The sequence below is a fragment of the Limanda limanda genome, chromosome 3 (genome assembly GCF_963576545.1).
Source record: "Limanda limanda chromosome 3, fLimLim1.1, whole genome shotgun sequence".
Taxonomy (NCBI): domain Eukaryota; kingdom Metazoa; phylum Chordata; class Actinopteri; order Pleuronectiformes; family Pleuronectidae; genus Limanda; species Limanda limanda.
The window spans coordinates 5,386,975-5,408,529 of record NC_083638.1 but is presented as its reverse complement, the minus strand read 5'-3'; the positions used below and the strand labels follow the sequence as shown (position 1 = coordinate 5,408,529).

Genomic DNA, 21,555 nt, shown 5'->3' with positions numbered 1-21,555 from the left:
GACATGAAAGGTTCTGCATAAATAAAGTTTGATTGAGCGGCGATGATACAAAAGCTCCCAACGATCAAACACAGGCTGGTGTATGGAAACGCTCTCCAGCTGCTGAAGTGTCCTCACACAACTCTGACAGCAGACATTGTTTGTGATAATCTCCACTTAATCTGCATCCGCCCAAAGCTTTTTAATACAGGCCCCCTCGTGATTTAATCTCCATTTGAGGCTTAATGTGCCTGTTGCGTAAGAGCTGGTGCCGTCCCCAGTCTTTTACTGTCTCTCCTCCTTCTCTCACACACACACACACACACACACAGACACACACAGAGGAACTCAACTCAAATAAAATGAAACACAAACATGTCAAGTATCCATAAAACTGGATACATCCACGTGTCGGAGTAGAAATAGACAAAGACAAACACTCACAACTACTATTGTGGTCGGATTTTAATCTAATACAAACTGTTTTTTCCTAATATTATTATTATTATTATCAAGGAGGTCGTGTTTTCACCCTTGTCAGTTTATTTGTTTTTTGTTTTATTTGTTAGCAGGATTACACAAAACTTTACTGAACCTACTTCCACAGAACTTGGAGGGGTGGGACCTGGAGAGGATTTGGGAAATTCTGAGATTAAGTTGCGGATCCAGGTATGTTTTCTCTAACTTTGTTTTATGACAATTAAATCATTAGTTTCTCAAAACAATTGTACGTCATTCATAATACCTATGGAACTGTTCATGGAGGCCACCTTGTTGTTAGGCAGAGCTCCCAAATCTTTTAAATCCTTGCATTGACTGAGGAGGTTGGGTTCTTGTGTTTCTGTCTGACTGTCTGCAGGATTACGCAAAAAACTACCGAACAAGTTCTCTTTACACTTGGTGGAAGGGTGCAGTACGAGCCGAGGAAGAACACCTGAACTTTTGGAGCAGATTTGATTAAAGAGGCAGATAGAGCGTAAGCCTTGGTGGAGGTATACACTCTCTACCTTTATCTATTTTACATTTTTAAATATAATCTATTTTCTTATTTCTCTGTTTTCTTTCAAACACCCATTTAAAAACTGCAAGTATCCACAAATAAAAACTGGTTTAACACTCAATGTTGCACAGTGAGGTTTCCCATGTTTAAAGGATTTAGGATTTTTGTCATAAAATCTATAAAGGTGCTCCCACAGATTTCAGTGCTAAACTGGAGGAAAGAGCTCATTCGAAAACCCTTTGGAGTCAAAACAGACACAATTCACTATGTTCCATCTCAGAGCAGAAACCTGAGGAATGTGGCCTTGGATACATTCTTGACTTTGTTTCCATACAGTGAAACTGCATCTACATCAGAGAGTTTTATCACCTTCCAGCAGCTGCTCGGATTTGAAGGGCGTGTCCGTGGCGCCCAGGCTGCTGGTGGAGTTTCCCAGGAGGTCAGGAAGGGAGGAGGACACAGACACCACGGAGGGTTTCCTCCTCCACTTTAACACTGAGGGGAACGGGTCCACCACGGGGAACTCGTCTGTGTTCGGGAACTCGTCCTGTGGCACAGAGGGAGAGAGGAGAGTGGGTTGGAAAGATGGGGATTCAAACCTGCTGAGCTAAACACAACATGTCACTTCTCATCTGAAATGTTTCCACGGATCTGGAGCACATTGATTCATTCTGGTGTTAAATCTTTCAAACACTTAAATCAGTTCTTCATTGTAATGAGTCAACCTTTTGTAAGGGGGATATTAGCTTTGATGGGTGTTAAATATTTACTATAATTAATTCACTAAGTAATAAAAGTTGCAGGTAATTAAAACGATGCATCTTGGGATGTGACTGTATCGTATCTTTTTGGTAAAGTGCAGTTATAAATGTCGGTCAAACTATGGGTTAGACTTTCAGTTAGATTTTCTTAAATGTTGTTACTCTAATTAGTCTAATAAGTAAATTATGTTTTATTATTAACTATTAATTAAGCTGTTACAACTTTGGAGACTTTAAATTACAATTTTCAAGCTTTAAATGGTAAATATGTGTTAAATATGATGTAAACTTTTGGAATCTACGAACCAAAGAGATATTAAGCTAATTAATTTAATTCATCTTTTAGATTCAAAATTTTCCAAGTCAAGCTTTGGTAAATCTCTTTAAAACAACAACACTGGCATCCTGAACAAACAGGCTTTCTGTCTCTGACTTATATCTGTTAGATGAAAGCCTGATCAAACACGAGCATGTTAACAGAAGTGAATTATTCCTTAAAACAGAAGCCGTTGTGTCGCAGTGTGGCCGACGGGAGCTGCAGACGCACAACGTGACCTCACACAACTCTTTGATAATAATTCACTGTGAGTCTGCAACTGAATCATCTATCGATCCCGTTTGTGTGAGGAGGGAAACCGGGCTGCAGGTCAGAGGTCACTGCACCTGAGAGTTATCAGAGGCCTTTAGAGCCAACAGGACAAACCACAAGGAAATCATCTGAACCCAAATGGATGGCTGATGATTGACATTTAACCCACTTTGATCTTTAAAACTATTTGATTATTTGATGGTTTATGAAAGAGCGTCTCTATGTTCACTGACCAATGACAAGATCGGCTCCTCCATGAACTGCTTCAAGCTCAGACTCTTCCCATTGACCTGCAGAGGGAAAGTCATATTGAGTCAAGCCAGATCTATTCATCCATCACAATGACAAAACAGCAGGATTGTACACATTAACTCGTGTGTGAGGCCCACTGACCTGTAGGTGTGTGCAGATCCTGCGAAGCACGTCGTACACGCTGTCTCTTGACAGCAACGATACGAATACATACTGAGGAAATAAAAAGGAGAAACAGAGATGTTGTTATTCATGTTGTAACTTTCACTGTGTACTGAAACTCCTGAGAGCAGTTCACAGAATACAGAACACTATACAGAAACACAAATAAACTTGACTTATCGCCCTGGAGATGTGACCTTTGAATCTAATCAGTTCATCTGAGTCCAAGTGATGGATTTGAAGAAAATTCCCTTCATGACAGACTTAAAATATCACGTTCAAGAAGCAAAAAACATTATTTTTGTGAGGCCACATGACCTTTGATCTTTGTGAGACAACGTGAACACATTCACAAGGCAAAACGTGTGTTTTGATACCTCACTGTGACATTGACCTTTGACCTCTACTTTTCTAATCAGGTCATCCTTGAATCCAAGTGAATGTTTGTGCCAGATGTAATGAAATTCCCTGTGAGCGTTCCAGATATATATCACGTTCACAAGAGCATGAGTTCCCCTTTGACCTTGACCTTTGACATTCGACCACCAAAATCTAATCAGTTCATCTTTGAGTCCAAGTGAAGGTTTGCTCCAGATCTAAAGAGATTCCCTCAAAGTGTTCTTCAGATATCATGTTCACAAACAGGATGCTCTGTGTGTACTGTTAGTATCAGTATAAGTAAATAAAGAGAGGTTTGTTCATATCTATCTCCACAGTTTCAGAGCATCAACCACACTGGTGGAAAGGTTAAACGGTTTCCAGGAGAATAACACTTCAGGGATTGAAAAGCTTTAATCTGAGGCACAAAGAGGATATTTCTCTAATCACATTTCTGTTCCACTTTATTCTTTCAGGAACAAGGACGAGCGACAGGTCAATGACGGCTTAAAACAAAACACTCTGACCTGGATGAAAATCGCTGTTATCTGAAAAGTAATTTTTATCTATGAGCACGTTGAAAACACTGAGTCACTGTTCCTGTTCTGTTTCAGTTCACAAACAGTCCTGTAGCATCTCCCCTGATAAAGTCACATGAGGAAACAAGCTGCAAACCTTTCAGCTCGTAAACAAGAAGGAACCAGGCCCGGTCACTTTTCAAAAACATATGTGGTTGCACTGTGGGTTTGGTTATGTAACGTGTGTGTTACATAATCCTGCAGACATACTGGGTGAGGACAGAGATATTTGTCCTTGTAAGGTGTGAAGCATTGTATCGAGTCATGCTTCACCTTTGACAGCAGAAGGGGATTCTTCGCTGCTCTGACAATGAGCAACACACACGTACAGTACCAAACTAAATATGTATGTATATATATATATATATCATGGTATGTGAGTGTCTGAGGTGCTCTGAGAAACTTGTACTACTTCTCGACTTTGTGATTCCCAAAACACTGTGAGTGTGTGCTGCAGCAACAGTTTACATGAAGCGGAAATATGTGTGCAACCACCACAGACTGTAAATAAAAATGGACGACACGTCGCACAAAACTGACGCCAAAATACCCCAGATACAGACGCTGCCATCTTCATCATCATTTTGATCTATTCTCGTAAATTCACAAACAGAATTAACAAAAAGAACAAGAAGATCTGCTAAAAATCTGCTTAAACAACGTGACAAAGTTTTGTAAGACTTGCTCTAAACCTACAAAATCCTGCCTGAGGTAAAGAGTTAATTTCAGAAAGTCAAGATGTAGTTTGTCATTTTATTCTGTCCTTTTAAAAGTAAAATGTTTCACCTGCCAAAATCTGTAATATTTTACGTACCACATTAAATACAACATAGTTGATATTAGACCAGATTCAACCATGTGAAAACAAGGAATACATTATATGTTTGAATAATCCATTTCTAAACATGCTTGTGTTCAGTAACAAGTTGAGTTAAGATCCTTGTCGATGATTCTGCTGCTGAGGTCAGGGCGGAAGCTGAAGGGAACTTAACACCTGATGACGAGTCTGAGACAAAGTGAAGAGGCTCCATGTGGACATTTGGCTGCAGTGGTGGAAAAAGCCTCCACTATGTGGTGCTGCCAGGCCGGGACTCCACTCGGCTTCTATCTATAGCAAGGCCATGTTGTTATTTTCCATCACACCTCGGCTGGAAAGTACGCCGGTGCTCTGCTAATCAGCATCAGCATTTTAATTCCCTGCGACTGCGGCGGAGGTGTTTACCTTCTGGCCGGTGTCGGAGGTGATAGCCAGGCCGTTGGGCACCAAGCCGGCGGTTTTGTGCTTCTTCACCAGCCTCACGGAGCCGACAGGGATCGCCACCTACAGAGAAGATGGAGAACAGGCACAAAATCAACATTTAATAAGTGACAAAGCTCAGAGGAGGTAAAAACAAGGTGATGAGACTAGGGTTGCAAAGGGGCGGAAAGTTTCCACGGGAAGTTTAGCTCGGGAATTTGGGGAATTTTGAAAAAAAAAAAAAAATATGCAAATTAAACGCTGAGCAATAAAAACATCATTCAAAACTCTATTTTAAAGATGTATGGAATGCAGCACACACTGCACATTGAGTTTCAACCCTCCACTGTGCATTCTTCCATCACATGCACAGATAACTCCCAGCATGCTTCACTCTACAGCAGGGCTACTGAGGCCTGCTGTAGTGTGCAGGACTAGTCAGGTAAGTTTCAATGATATTACTGGGGAAAATATATGAGCATGCTGATTGAGGATTGTTCATCTGTTCATCTAGCCTATTTCCATTCACTTATCCATCAATTGTAAAATATTTTTACAGACGATTCCAATTGTTTGGCTAACTATTTATATCTCTGGCATTGCATTAGTGTTTTTTTACAAACTTTTTTCTCATCTTATTCTACAGAACAATGCCACGTGCACTATCTCATGTGTGGAGACATTTCACCCCATCCAATGTAGAAGGAAAGGCTGTGTACATCTGCAAATACTGTGCAAAGACCTATGTTAAGAATGACACAACGATGCAGAAGCATATAGTCAAGTGCCCAAAGTTTCCTCAGGGCTCAAATCAGCCTGTGACAAAACAAAATGTTTATATTTATGTCTGTATATGACAAGGTAAATACAGTTAGTATAAATTACCCACAACATTTCCAGTTTATTCCCATTAATTCCTGTATATTCCCGTTCATTCCCGTTAATTCCAATGGAAAGTTTCCAACTTTGAATATTCCCGGAATTTTGCAACCCTAGATGAGACAAACGGCAAGTGAGGAGAAAACAACACATGATTTAATGAAGCACACTGAGGGAAAGACCCTTCAAGAGAACGGGTAGAGGACATGAAACGTGTCTGATTTCAGTCAGAATGTGAGGAATGCAGTCGGAGTAAGGAGCTTACTGTCACTACCATGTCAGGAGGGGTTCGGTTTCAGGGAAATTAAGGAAAACGAACAACATATCAAAGAGAAAATCACGTAACTGGTCGAGGTTAAAGGTTCAAGGAGTCTGAACATACATGCATAGAAAGAGAGAGATTTTCTATGAGGGGGGGAATTAAGACTGTGTAAGTTCCTAATCTGCTGTGAAGACCAGTCAAGTCATTTGTCAGGTTGTCCAGTGGGTTTGTCGGACTGGGACTGGGAGTTACTGGGTTCACGTCAGTCAATCTGAGGTTATCGAGCCGGCCGTCAGGCGTCCGCACCTTGATGTCTTTGCCGAAGAGGTTGGCGTAGAAACACAACCAGTTTCTAGAAATGTAGAGTCGACCTTGTAGAAGAATGTCTCTGAGGAGAGCGCAGGAGTACACTGAGGACACACACCAGAGGAAATACACTTTACTTATTCTTTCAACAACACTAAACAACAACATACAAGTTAGGTTAAACAATATATCTGAACCTAGTATCACTTTTTCATTTCCTGGTAAAATAAAGGTTAGGTTCAAATAAAAAAATACTCTGATCTGCACTGTAACACGACACAGTCTCTATCTTCATGGTGAAAAAAACGACAACTATGAAATAAAAGATGAAAATCAATAATACGATGAACAAAATATATCAAAACAATGAAATTTAACTGTAGAATTGATCATGTTTTGATTTATGTAGCTGTCATCACATACGCATCAGATCATAATTACATTCCACAGCTTATGAGTCATTGTTGATTATTTTTCTGACCAATTTACACTGTAAAAAAAATGCTGTTAAATTGCTCGTATTTCTGCAGAATCAAAGGACACATTCAAAATCCAAAGATATTCTACCTTAATCGTAAAAGCAGTAAATCAGCAAAACTGTGAAAGTGAAACATTGATTTAGTTTGATAAATTATTCGATGATCAATCCATTATCCAAATCAGCAAAACTCATTAATCTGATTAGTCTGAGAGGATTGGAAAAACAGAAGCAGTAGAAATGAATGACCGTAATAAATGAAGCTGAAGCATGAATATGAACAGGCTGGATAATGAAACAGATGCAGCAGCAGCACGACAACAACAACAACAACACACACTCTGAGAGCTTCCGGTACCTTTCATGAGAATCTCCTCCTTGGCCACACACTGGAACAGTTTGTGGTACTGCGAGTTGTACTTGCTGACAGTCTGTGCAGAGGGACAGGGCAGAGTCATGAGCAGCTCCTTGGTGGACCGGCCTGCCTGCACGGCACCGCCGGCCACGCCGCCGCCGCCGGCCACTCCGCTGGCCGCAGACACCACCCTCTCCCTCAGAGGACGCGAGCTCTGCACCAGGCTCAGCACGTTGGCACCGTACACACACACACACTCGCGCACATCCAGGGCCTGGAGCAGGCTGCTGCAAGACACACACTGTTCCCCTGTCGCCGGTCAGTACAGGGCGGGATGGATCGCTGCCTCGCTGCATCTACCTCTGCTCTACATGCACAAACACACACACACACACCTGGCTCTAATGTATACAACTACACACACCTACACACACACACCATAGAGTCCCAGCAGCAGTGCCTCAGTCTGCAGGCACTGAGCTACAGGAACTGCAAGGCTCTCTTTCTCTCTCTCGAATACACCTCCAGTGACTGTACACTTTGCTGCTGACACCCTCCCTCTCCTTCTCCCTCCTCTACACACACACACACACAGACACACACACTCTGCCCTTCATCAATCTGAGCTGATAAAAGGCCCAACTCACTTTGGCACACACACGCACACACACACAAACACACACACACACACACACACACACACACACACACACACACACACACACACACACACACACACACACACACACACACACACACACACACACACACACACACACACACACACACACACACACACACACACACACACACACACACACACACACACACACACACGTGGTCTTCCTCACTGTGCTCTGTGGAAATCCCATTTTCTCTCTTCCTCTCTCCTCTCCCTCCCTCTGTCTCTGGTGTCAGTCTCAAATCTTACGTTTCCCCCCCACCCTGAACACACAACAGGTCTCATTCATCCCCCCTTCTTTCCTCAAACTCCTGAAATCTCTGCCACCAAACCATTTCCCCTCCATCTCTCCCTCCTGTCCTCTATCTCATCCATCTCTCCTTCCCCTCATGTCGGCTCACTTTGCTGTTTGATGTCGGCCGCCCCTGTTTTTGTCTTGCTATTAATAGCCGGTGCTGGAGCAGCTCCTGTCCTGCGTGATGTGGAGCTTACAGTAAGTTACAGCACTGAACAGGGCTCCATCACGAATGGAGGAAAGCCCACAGGGATAATGCAGTCTGTCACTGGATAAACATTTGCTGGAGAATGTTACGTGTGGCCAGGAGGTGGGGCTCTGTGTGAGAATGTGTGTGTGTTTGTGCCTCTCTCCACCTTTCTCTCTCTCTCCACGCAGCCAGTCCTCAGGTGAGACTCATCACCTCGTCAGCTGGAGCTGACTTAAGGAGGCTGTGAATTTCTTTCTCTCTCTCTCTTCTTCCATGCAGGTGAACGGGTGAGGAGACCGAGGCTCCGTTTTCCCCCATGCCAGAAGTCCTTTTGATACTTTTGTTATGTTGGTAGTTGGTTCGGGGGTTCCCGGTAGTCCTGTTTTCGGATAACCTTTTTCTTTCATTTAGGTAGTGGGCTATTTAGGCAGACTTAGTTCGGGGGTGAACACTGACTTCGACGGCCGATGGCTGGCTCAGTGTTCCCCTCTCTTTTGTTTGTTTTGGCCGGGAACCTCCAACCCTTTTGGTTTGTTGCCTTTCTAAATATTTGTTTCAACCAATAAACATTTGTTATTATTTAGTGGCAACAGTTGTTTCTGATTCGTTTATTTGATGTGTTCCGGGCCTCACGAGCCATTTCTTATAGGTCCGTAACATATTTGGGGGCTCGTCCGAGATCACATGTTGGGTCTTCAGTGTTTCTGTTGATTCCAACTGTGAGTGCCGTGTCTATTGTGATAGGCCGTGTCTAGTTGATTTTGTGGTGTGACTTGGTCGTCACTGACAGAGTTTGTTGGCTTGGACTTCCTAGTGTGGTTGCCAGTGTTTTTTCGGCCGGCACGTTTGTGCACCATGGTTTTCTTTTTGGTGCTGCTGTGTTTTGCCCTCTTGGGTGGTATTTTTGAGGGAGTAGGTTGGTGAGCGGTCTGTTTTTTTTGTTTTTTTTTCCTCTCGCCCTGGTCTGATCAGTGTGGCCAGTCTCGTCATGGCGTTTAGTGCTGAGGAGTTTGTTGCTCATCCGACGATGGAGCAGTTCTGTTCTTGCACTAAAGAGCAGTTAATTTCTCTGGCCAGTTTTCTTAAAGTTACGGTGACTAAGCAGATGAAGAAGCAGGCTATAAGAACTGAGCTGCTGTCTGTGTTATATAAAGAGGGTCTTTTGAGTGAAGCGGTCATGAAGGGGGTGGAGTCACGGTCAGATGTGGATGAAGCGGCTCGTCTCAGGGGATTGGAGCTGCAGATTGAGTTGCGCCGTCTGGATCTGAGGGAGAAGGAGCTGTTGGGTGAACTGGAGGTGCGGAAGCTGGAGGAAGAGACAAAGAGGCAGGTGCATCTGAAGGAGCTGGAGTTACAGCATGCACCTCCTTCTCCTCCCCCTCCTGCCGCCAGTAGTTTTGATATAGGTAGATGCATCCGTTTCGTTCCGTCTTTTAATGATAAAGATGTTGACAAATATTTCACCCTGTTTGAACGTGTAGCTGAGACCCTGGAGTGGCCTAGGCAGTTTTGGCCGTTGCTTTTACAATGTGTGTTCACGGGAAAGGCCCAGGATGCCTACGCGTCTTTGGAGTCTGGTATGAGCCTGAATTATGATCATGTCAAAGAGGCGGTGCTGAGGGCCTACGAGTTAGTGCCCGAGGCATATCGCCAGAGGTACCGTCGTCTCAAGAAGTCGTATGAGAAGACATACGTGGAGTTTGGTCATGAGAAGGGAGTGTTATTTGATCGTTGGTGTCGCTCTATGAAGGTTTCTGATTTCGCTGGCTTGCGTGAGTTGATGTTGCTGGAAGACTTTAAGAATTGTTTGCCTGAACGAATTGTGACACACATTAATGACCGTAACGTGCTAGAAATTTCTAGGGCTGCGGTACTTGCTGATGAATACGTTTTGACTCATAGGGACAGTTATGATAAGCCACAGTCCTCCCTGGGTCGCAGCTTCTCTGCGCCCAGGCCCCCTGTGACGCGTAGGGAGAGTGGAGGGGGTAAGGAGAGTGACAGGGTTTGTTCCTTTTGCAAGAAGCGTGGCCATACAGTTAATTACTGTTTTGCTTTGAACAAAAGGGACAAGCCTCCTAAAGCTGTTAATTTGTTAAAAACCGAAAGCTCATTGAGTCAGTCTCCTAGTGCTCCCAGTTCATCTCTCTCACGCTCCCATCCTGGGCAGTCTCCGGAGCTTGATGGTGTGTTTTTGCCTTTCGTCATGAAGGGGGCGGTCTCGCTGACTGCGGGAGGCCCGAAAGTCCCTGTCGTTATTCTGAGGGACAGTGCAGCCTCTCAGTCGGTCATTTTGAGTGGAGTGTTGCCTCTGTCTGAGAAATCTTCAACCGACTCGGCTGCGTTAGTCCGTGGGTTTGGGATGCAGTTTGTGGGGATTCCTTTGCACACCATTCACCTGGACTCGGAGTTGGTTACGGGGCCTGTTATGGTCGGTGTCAGTGATGAGTTTCCTGTCGGGGGGGTGTCTTTCATCCTGGGGAACGATTTAGCGGGGGGGAAGGTCCTGCTTAATCCTGAAGTAACAGCTGTTCCCCGGTCTGGATGTTCAGATGAGTTGGTGAGAAAGTTCCCAGGGGTGTTTTCTGTCTGCGCCATTACCCGTGCCATGGCAGCAAAGCAACGTCAGCTGCAGCCTGAGTCCGGTGATGAGGAAGTAGAATTGAGTGACAGTTTTATGGCTGGGGACGGTTCGTCAGTGTTACCAGCCCTTCCCTCCCCAGACCCGGTTTCTCTTCCTTCCCCAGACCCGGTTTCTCTTCCCTCCCCAGGCCCGGTTTCTTTTCCCCCGCCATCTCCCCTTTCTATATTGGACAGTTCAGATGTTAAATTGTCCATGTCACGTGAACAGCTTATTATCGAACAGCAGCGTGATCCCACGCTGGTTTCTCTTTTTGCGGCTGTGGGTTTGAATGATGATGATGGGGGTGGGTCTCCCAGGTATTTCTTGAAGGACGGGGTGCTGATGCGTGCGTGGCTGCCACCACGTTTGGGTTTTCAAGAGGATTGGGGGGTTGTGAAGCAAGTTGTAGTTCCACAGCTGTTTCGACCAGAAGTTTTGAAGCTGGCCCATGATAATCCTCTGGCTGGCCATCTTGGGGTAAATAAGACATATGATAGAGTGTTGCGTTGTTTTTTTTGGCCGGGTCTTAAAGCCGATGTGCGTCAGCACTGTAGGACCTGCCATGTCTGTCAACTCTCTGGTAAGCCCAATCAAACCATTCCCCCGTTTCCACTCTATCCGATTCCTGTTGTAGGGGAGCCTTTCGAACGTGTTATCGTAGACTGTGTAGGGCCTCTTCCCCGTACAAAGGCGGGTCATCAGTTTCTCCTGACCATTATGTGCGTTAACACTCGTTTTCCTGAGGCTATTCCTCTGCGGAGGATCACCGCCCCTGCAGTCATTAAAGCGTTGACTAAGTTTTTTTCCTTGTTTGGTTTGCCACGGGTGGTGCAGACGGACCAGGGGTCGAATTTTATGTCTAAGGTTTTTGCACAGGTGGTGAAGCAGCTTGACATTTCTCATTGTCATTCCAGCGCGTACCATCCAGAGAGTCAGGGTGCGCTTGAGCGGTTTCACCAGACCCTAAAATCTATGCTGCGCACTTACTGCCTCGAGTATGGTAAGGATTGGGATGAGGGTGTCCACCTGCTTCTCTTTGCTGTGCGTGAGGTGGTACAGGAGTCGCTGGGTTTCAGTCCTGCTGAGCTTGTGTTTGCCCATACGGTGCGCGGTCCGCTTAAATTGCTACATGAAAAATGGGTTGGTAGTGCAGAACCACAGAATCTGCTGGACTATGTGTGTGATTTTCGTTCAAAACTTCATCGTGCTTGTGAGCTGGCTAAACAGAGCATGGTTGTTGCCCAGGGCAAGATGAAGCGTTGGTTCGACAAAGATGCGCAGAGCCGTAGCTTCAGCCCAGGGGACAAAGTGTTGGTGCTGTTGCCCATTCCTGGCTCATCGTTACAGGCACGTTACAGTGGGCCATATGTTGTCCGGGAGAAGGTTGGCGCTCGTGACTATGTGGTCGCGACCCCGGACCGCAGGAGGCGAAGTCGGCTTTGTCATATCAACATGTTGAAGCCCTATCTGGAGCGAGGGTCTGTTTCACCCTCCCCTGTTGTATTGAAATCTGTTGTGGCGCTGTCCGGTGCTGAAGTGATTGATCAGGGTGAGGCGGCTGTGGCGCTGTCCGGTGCCGATTTGCCGGAGTCTGAGGAGTTGGATTTTGATGGTGATGTCGTTGCCTTGTCCAGTGCTGTTGTTCATGGGCGTTTGAAGAACTCTGAACTGCTGGTTAATCTTGATGGTTGTGTTTCGCATCTGCCTCCGTCTCAGGGTGAGGATGTGGTCCGTTTGATTGGTTCACATATGTCACTGTTCTCTGATGTGCCCTCTCAGACCCAGGTGCTGCAACATGATGTTGAAGTAGGAGATTCGTTTCCGATTAAACAACATGCCTACAGAGTTAATCCAGAAAAACGTGCACGCTTGCAGAAGCAGGTGGACTACATGTTGGGCCACGGTATTGCTGAACCCAGCTGTAGTCCCTGGAGTTCTCCCTGTCTGCTGGCTATGAAATCTGATGGTTCAGACCGGTTCTGTACAGACTATAGGAAAGTGAATGGAGTCACTAGGCCTGATTGTTATCCTCTTCCCCGAGTTGAGGATTGTGTGGATAATGTTGGCGGTGCCAAGTATGTAACCAAACTTGACCTGTTAAAGGGATATTGGCAGGTGCCACTGACTCCTCGGGCGAAAGAAATTTCTGCTTTTGTGACTCCAGACGCTTTCCTTCAGTACACTGTGATGCCGTTTGGCATGCGTAATGCGCCAGCAACTTTTCAGCGGCTGGTGAATATTGTGTTGTCTGGTCTTTCTGGTTGTGAGGCATATTTGGACGACATTGTTGTGTATTCTGGGTCCTGGGACGAGCACATTCAGCAGCTGTATTCTGTGTTTGGGCGTTTGCGTGACGCCAATCTTACTTTAAACCTTGTTAAGTGCGAGTTTGGCCAAGCGACAGTGACCTATTTGGGCAAAGTGGTTGGTCGGGGCCAAGTCAGGCCGGTGCACTCCAAGGTGGAGGCTATTCTTTCTTTCCCTGTCCCTCGTTCACGGCGGGAATTGCGCCGGTTTCTGGGGATGGCGGGCTACTACCGTAGTTTTTGTAAGAACTTTTCTGCGGTAGCTGCTTCCCTCACTGACTTGTTGAGCCCGAAGGTGTGTTTTCGCTGGACTGAGGGCTGTCAGCGTGCTTTTGACTGTATTAAGGCTTTGTTGACTACGGCCCCAGTCCTGTGTGCCCCTGTGTTTGATCGTCCATTTAAACTGTCTGTTGATGCCAGTGATGCGGGTGCGGGTGCTGTTCTGCTTCAGGAGGGGGGGGGACGGGGTTGAACATCCCGTCTCTTACTTCTCCAAGAAGTTCAACAAACACCAGCGCGTGTACTCTACTATTGAGAAGGAGGCGTTGGCCTTGGTCCTGGCGCTGAGCCACTTTGAAGTTTATGTGGGTTCCGCGAGTTCGCCAACTGTTGTGTATACGGACCACAATCCTTTAGTTTTTGTGAATCAGATGCGGAACACTAACCAGAGGTTAATGCGCTGGGCGCTCTTCCTGCAGTCCTTTAACGTGATCATTCGGCATGTGAAGGGGCGGGACAACGTCCTGGCCGACACGTTGTCACGGTGTTAGGTCTTGTGAATGTGTTTTTTTTTCCTTCCTCCCTGGTCTTCACGTTTGCCCCCGGCTATTCACAAGCTCTGGGTGGGGGTGTTACGTGTGGCCAGGAGGTGGGGCTCTGTGTGAGAATGTGTGTGTGTTTGTGCCTCTCTCCACCTTTCTCTCTCTCTCCACGCAGCCAGTCCTCAGGTGAGACTCATCACCTCGTCAGCTGGAGCTGACTTAAGGAGGCTGTGAATTTCTTTCTCTCTCTCTCTTCTTCCATGCAGGTGAACGGGTGAGGAGACCGAGGCTCCGTTTTCCCCCATGCCAGAAGTCCTTTTGATACTTTTGTTATGTTGGTAGTTGGTTCGGGGGTTCCCGGTAGTCCTGTTTTCGGATAACCTTTTTCTTTCATTTAGGTAGTGGGCTATTTAGGCAGACTTAGTTCGGGGGTGAACACTGACTTCGACGGCCGATGGCTGGCTCAGTGTTCCCCTCTCTTTTGTTTGTTTTGGCCGGGAACCTCCAACCCTTTTGGTTTGTTGCCTTTCTAAATATTTGTTTCAACCAATAAACATTTGTTATTATTTAGTGGCAACAGTTGTTTCTGATTCGTTTATTTGATGTGTTCCGGGCCTCACGAGCCATTTCTTATAGGTCCGTAACAGAGAATTCATTAGTGAAATGGCATCGGGTGATTTGTGGTGAGGTGCGGTCGTATTATTTCTGCCCTGTCATGAAGCTGCTAATGTATTTTGAGGACACTGGGCAGGACTGCAGCAGATGCTTTGTTGCATTATAACGTATTATTACTTCAGGATAAACTGAAAGGTGAATAGAGATTGAGAAATATAAGATAAAAAAGGAGAATAGTCCATAGAAAACAATCAGGTAGGATCTATTCTATGAGACAATACTAAGACAGAGGTGAGTGGGTATAAAATCACTGCTGAGCTTTTGTCAATAACATAATTTGTTTGAATACCGAGTCTAAAAGGTTAAAGATAATTAAATTTGATAAACCTCCTTTTAATGGGAGGAAATATTCATTTATTTATGGTCACAGATTTGTTATGGATGCATGATAGGTTTTTGTTTTATTCTTAGCATGTTATCATGCATATTCCTACAATACAAATAAACTAATAAAAAACGAATCATTCTATGGTATACATGTTTAATAAGGATTAAACATTTAGGTTCAGATGAATACAACTGGTTGGATTCACACTTCATGGATCTGTACTTTACAGGTAACCTACTTTTCACTCTTACCTCACTACACGTGACAGTAAATATCTGTATTTTCTACTACACTGGATTTGTACTAACCATTAGGTTGCATGTTGAACACGGTGGGTAATGACCACCGTGTTCAACATGCAACTGGGAAACTGGTTCACAAAGTGTCGCCTGCAGCAGCGTTACTCACTAGTGAAGAAACATCCAAAATGGATTCGGAAGAACACTGAGCCATGAAGATGTCGTGGAGGAACAGACTCCACTCTGCAAGATCGTTTACTTTTAACAATTAAATTAATTTAACAATGATTATTTTTTACTTTAGATATAACACATTTTTGTCTGTTTGTACTTTTAATTGAGTGAAATGTTTGAGTTCTTCCTCCACCACTGGCTCTATCATCAAATAAAGACCAGACTCACCGAGCCCCTGTAGCATTTCTTCACATCTTCGTAGGACAAGTCCTCGATGAGCTGAAACCTGAAATGAAAGAGAAATTATCCTTAAACAAGGAATTTATTTACCTCTCAAATAATGATGGTTGTTTATATATGATGCATCTACAAGTCAATTCAATGTGCTACTGGGAATAAAGAAAACCTTAAAAAAAATTAAATATATTCACAGATGAAAAGCACCATCTGGCAAAACACTGGCAGCGTAACAAATGGTGTTTAGCTTGTGTGCATGTGTACAGTATGCTTGTGTCTGTGCATGTGCACGTTGCATGAAAATCCCAGCTGGGTCAAGGCTTCCACATGACGAGTTAATCACCATTGTGTTCATAACTGCAGGGAGACGAAGGCTGTCAGCGACCAACACGGAGGAAGATAAATATTGAGTTGTTTGAATACAAATAGTGACCGTGCCAGCAGATTATCCATGTTGTTGTTTTTATATTCAGGATACATCCACACAATCACACAAACACACACACACACACGCACACAATCGGTGGCATCACACTCGCCTCAGGATGAATATTCAGAGCATGGCAGCAGATGTCCCAGCACAATTCTCATATTTATGTGTAACGCAGACTGTTTAATACACTTTAATCAGCCCTTTGAGGCAAATGTCATTGAAATGAACTGATGTCAGTGTCAAGATGCTTTGAAACAACAGAGTCTGAGAGGGAAGAGGTTTCTGACGGGTTCCTCCCTGACGTGTGGAGTCTTCTCTCTCTCTCTCTCTCTCTCTCTCTCTCTCTCTCTCTCTCTCTCTCTCTCTCTCTCTCTCCCTCTGTATCTCTGTGTGAGTGTCAGGTGATTGACAGTGAGCAGACGACTACGCTGACGTGAAAACACTCTGCTGCTCGGGCAGATACCGAGAGAACAGAAGCTGCCGCGGCTCGGCCAAGTTTTATCTCTGTCTGCGGAAGACGTTTCTCATTTTGAGAAATGGAAAAAGACATGAATACAAAGTCAGAGAGTGATGCAGTCCAACAGGAACGATTCCGCCCTTGTCATCCTCTTAGATTCTTTTATTTTGTGATGGTAAAAGTGAAAATATACTGTACTTAAAAAATATATAACGCTCAGATATATTTTACGATAAAATACTAGGGCTGGGCAAGTTAACTCGTTTCAATCGAGTTAACTCAAGTGATGAGTTAACTCGATTAATTATTTTATCTCGCATTAACTCAGGTTTGATTATTTATTGTTTTATTGTGAAAGTCAGGCTTTTATTTTGTGAAAGTCTGTTGCTGCCTGCTGCAGAACAGGAAAAAAGAAAATAATTGGCGGATAAACAATCGAGTTAACTCATCACTTGAGTTAACTCGATTAAAACGAGTTAACTTGCCCAGCCCTATAAAATACTTATTTATTTCTATGGTCATTTATACTTCTACTAAACTATATTTTAGGGATTTATTGATCTTTTTATGCCCCGACTTTTATCAAAAAATCTAAGTAACTGGTAAGTTTTTTTTTCCATAAAACACACAATTTAAAATCAATTTACTGTGCGTACCTTTACCTTTGAAATACTTTGAATATACATTTAAAGGTCGTTTCTGGATGTTGCACAAGCAGCTTCTCAGACCACAAAACAAATCCTTCATCAGCCGCACCCCCCACCCACACCCCTCTGTGTTCTGAGCCTACACAGTCTATAGGTGTTGTAAAGTCACTGTCCCTAAACACACAGTCACAAACACGTGTCCTGCTTTGGGTGTGTGAACTTTCATCGTTGTGGTCTGATCCAGTTGTGGCTGTCTGGGTAGTGGGAGCAGGGGGGGGGGTTACCTTAACTATTCTAGATTATCTTAAACTCAGCAGCCGTCATGGCAGCTAGTAGCAAATAAAATGGCTAGCATCGTTTGCGTAGCCGTGAATGAGCCGGATTTTGTTTTCCTCTGTCTGAAATGTAAAATCCTTCATTATTATGGACGGATCACTTTAACTCGGGTCTAACTCTTCTTCTTCTACATCTTATCTTCCAAAATTACCAAGAAGTAAATATGCTAATGTTGCCGTTGGACACAGGACTTATAAATCATCCTGACTAGCCTTACGAGCTAGCTGTGACCTCGGGCCAAGTACAAATTTAGCAAATGCAGCGTAGGTGAAAAGTAGGAGAAAAGGAATCCACTTCATACATTTTATCTTAATCAGTGTTTTAAGAATAATATATTTCGTGAAAATCTATTTCTCAACGAAGCCGATCCAGCAGGAACCTGGAGGAACAGTAGCACATTTGTATTCTCCTCGGCCAGCGTCCTTTACTGAGGAGCATCCGGGTAAAACTCTGCTCAGTGTTGACTCTACAGCAGCGGGACTGTCGATGAGAGATCGTCCTCTGGGAGGAGGAAACGACCTCTGTCCTCCAGCAGCCTGACTCTGCTGCTTCTCACAGCGGGAACCTGACAACACCTTTAATTGTGCTGGAGAGACGCTGATTTATACGCGTGGACAGCAAATAGGTCAGTGTTCATTTAAATAATGTGCACTGTAAAAGACGTGATAAATTGATTTGTTTAGTTTGCAGTTATCAGGAGAAAGAAATTATCATAAATCATATTATAAGGTGGGCCCATTTGCATAACAATATCAGTCATGTGACGCAATATAGCAACTAGGAATATTGTGAAATTATTTGAGTATTACCAAAAGACAAAACAAGGCATAAAAAATATTTGTCTATTGCCTTGAATTGAAGATTTAAGACCCTTTCAGATAGAAAACTGCTGGTTGCTGGGTTCAGAGCAAAATCTAGTTTAGTTTACAGTTGTTGTCTCTGTTACAAATGTTTTCTAGCTACAAAAAGCTGCAAGTTTGTTCAAACACAACTCACACATAAAAAAGTGTGTTTCTGTGATCTGGCTTCCTCCTGTGGTCTCGATATATGAGTGTTTGCATCATTGGGCATCCCGTGTCTCCTGGAAGTTAACTTAGTAGTAGTTAACTTAATGTCAAACTAATCGGCTGCTGGGAGAGGACACACCTCCACCGTGTCTAAACCCATCAAAACAATAAATCCTGGATCTGCCTATTTACCCAAATCTGCTCCAAAATGTAATGGGTGGTTCTTCTGGTCTTAAACCTCCACAACATTTTATAGAAATTGATTCAGTAACACATACTTCAGAAAACATAACCTTCTGTTGCAGAGGTCCCGTGATCTGATTTTGTCAGGTTTCTTTTCTACATTAGCTTATTTGATGATACTTCAAAGACCGAACTGAAAGAAGGCCGACAAATGAAATGAAATTAGAGCCGAGCCATGTGTCAGAGTGTGAAGTATTAAAGGTGACAGGGCAGCCGCCTCTGAGCGAGACTTAGTAAAATATGGTTTTCCTCTAAGAGTGAGATATAAAGGACAGAACTGTGCTAACACAAGATAGATTCAAATAGAGCAGAGTGATGAGCGGAGGGGCAGAGACGAGAGGAAGCTGCTAACAATCTCTTCTCCTGCTATGATTCAATGCAAAATAAAAAGATAGACGAATTCTTTCATGATTTCACACACACACAAGTTTGAATTAAATGGCCATTCTCAGGGTAACGTAATGGAGATAGATGTATTGTGAAGTTTAGGACAATAAAGCAAAACAACCACTGAACAAGCTCGATAACAGATCCAGCTCCACGTGCAAATCCAACCTGCTGATGAAATTCCCGTGACGTAGTTAAAAGCTCAGAGGACGTTAAAGGGACTCTTACCTTTGTTGCATTTGAGAATTACAGCACATTCAAATCATCCCGCCTTCCTCCAATGCCCCACCCCCTCGTTCCCATCCGCGGTGTTTTTTTGAAGAAACTTTATTTACACTTACAACCTACTGCCTCTGCGCACGCACATGAGTTTTTGTTTACCAAAGCAATGGATTCGGTAAATTATATACATTTACATTCACATGCCTTGATGACGCGGGCCCGAATGCGCCACAAGAAGCAGACGGAAAACCTGCATGTCCATGCAGCAAACAGACAGGTCTGTCGGCCAATAAGGTCCTTCGGTCCGAAGAATTTTATTGGTTGAAGTTTTCACTAAATATTATGAGAGTGAAATAATTGTTTGTTTTTACTCCTGGTGGGTCTGTCTTGCATTTTAGAGTGTCATTACCTTATTAATACCAATTTAACCTTATCCAAAAAAAGTGTAAAAATGCAACAAAGGTAAGAGTCCCTTTAAGTTGGGATTGTTTGGTCAAACTACTGTTGTCAAGGCGATCTGTCATCTGCATCAGAGCAGTGAACATTAGAATCTCCACTAATTAAAAGTCTCTTCTGTCAATGTTTTATTAGATTGAGATATATTGTCCTAGTGTTGCTGTTATTGTGATAAATCAACTGTATGAAATGTTCACAGTGGAGTGAAAAGGCCTAATGGAGGTTTCACTGGGCTTCAGAGATCCTGAGCCGGGGCTGGAAAAGGACCCAAGCAGGGTTGAGAAGGGGAGTGTGTGTGTGTGTGTGTGTGTGTGTGTGTGCGTGTGTGTGTGTGTGTGTGTGTGTGTGTGTGTGTGTGTGTGTGTGTGTCCGAGTGTGTGTGTGTGTGTGTCCGAGTGTGTGTGTGTGTGTGTGTGTGTGTGTGTGTGTGTGTGTGTGTGTGTGTGTGTGTGTGTGTGTGTGTTGTTTGCAGTGCAGCGAGCTCGCCTGCTGGACACCTTAGACACACTTTAAGTGACACATCCCTCACTCTACATCTGTACTATCTTCAGAGCAACAGTAATAAAATTCATCCTGCAGCTATAAAAACCTTAAAAATGACCAAACTGCTGTAAAAAGTTCAAGTTTTTCCTGTAAAATATCATGTTTACCAACAAAATATCCAAGAACACCTTTAAAATGTCCAGAAAACGACCCAACGATCCATAACCAACCAATTTACAGCAGAGATCATGTCACAGAGTCGATAGCTCGCCCCCCCCCCCATTTACCCTGATTAACATGAGATTATTCTGTGCAGCTTGTTCTCCGTGTGCAGATTCATCCTTCTCCCTGTTCCTCGCTGGTAGCAAAGACGTCCCATGTGACCGTGTGATGAACAATAGTGCATGTGTGCTGCTCCTCCCGCCTGCTGCTCGCCGCCTATAAATAGGAACCACAGAAGCTCGCCATTCCCAGGTGGAGCCGGGAGAATGATTATTAAAAACACAGGCGGCTCTGTGGGGAGCAACTGGCGCTCGCTCTCCGCCTGTGCCTCTCTTTAAAGCCCCATCCAGCTCTTAATCAATACTGCTGTTGCATCTAAGAAAAATGCTCTGGGGCAATTCCCACTGTGGCTTTAAAGGAGCTGCGGCTGAGGTGCAGCCGGGGAAAGCTTGTTTTACAAAGGGGATTAGAAAAGGTTGTGTTAGGGATGGAGTGGGTGGAGATGATGGACAGCTGAAGGTGAAGTCTGGCGTCAGTGAGGTGTCACTTAAAGTTTATCTTAGAGATCTTATGTTTCAGTGGAGTTGGAATTAATTCATCAAGATTTATAAGCACTAACACACTGTTGTCTTTTTTCTTTTCTTTTTTGTCCTGTCCTTTTTGTTTCATCTTTTTTGTTGATGCAAGGCATTGCTTGTTTATTTACTGTTCTTTTTTGTCATTAGTTTTTTTTGTCAGGGATTACTTTTTCATCTTCTGTAAAAAACAAAGGAAACATAACTGTCAACTGTTAATTTCTCTGTTATGTGATTTGTTTCCCAATAAACATATTTGAAACAAGATTTATAAGCACTGAAGTCGGTCAGTGTTGGAGGGAATCACAAAGTGTACATAAAGGCTTTGTCCTAATTCCGGGTTCGGATCCTTTCGGAGGAA

At 44.0% G+C, this 21,555-nt stretch overlaps 1 protein-coding gene across 1 annotated transcript in view; it reads right to left on the bottom strand.

The window, feature by feature from the left end:
• Window positions 1–21,555, bottom strand: part of gramd2aa (GRAM domain containing 2Aa) — a 37,001-nt gene that overhangs the window by 3,862 nt on the left and 11,584 nt on the right. The window contains exons 5-11 of the mRNA XM_061068586.1: window positions 15,718–15,775; window positions 7,220–7,292; window positions 6,384–6,487; window positions 4,922–5,020; window positions 2,723–2,794; window positions 2,563–2,619; window positions 1,349–1,526 (exon numbers count right to left, since the gene is read on the bottom strand). Coding sequence (XP_060924569.1) covers window positions 1,349–1,526; window positions 2,563–2,619; window positions 2,723–2,794; window positions 4,922–5,020; window positions 6,384–6,487; window positions 7,220–7,292; window positions 15,718–15,775 — 641 coding nt within the window. The remainder of the gene's footprint in view (window positions 1–1,348; window positions 1,527–2,562; window positions 2,620–2,722; window positions 2,795–4,921; window positions 5,021–6,383; window positions 6,488–7,219; window positions 7,293–15,717; window positions 15,776–21,555) is intronic.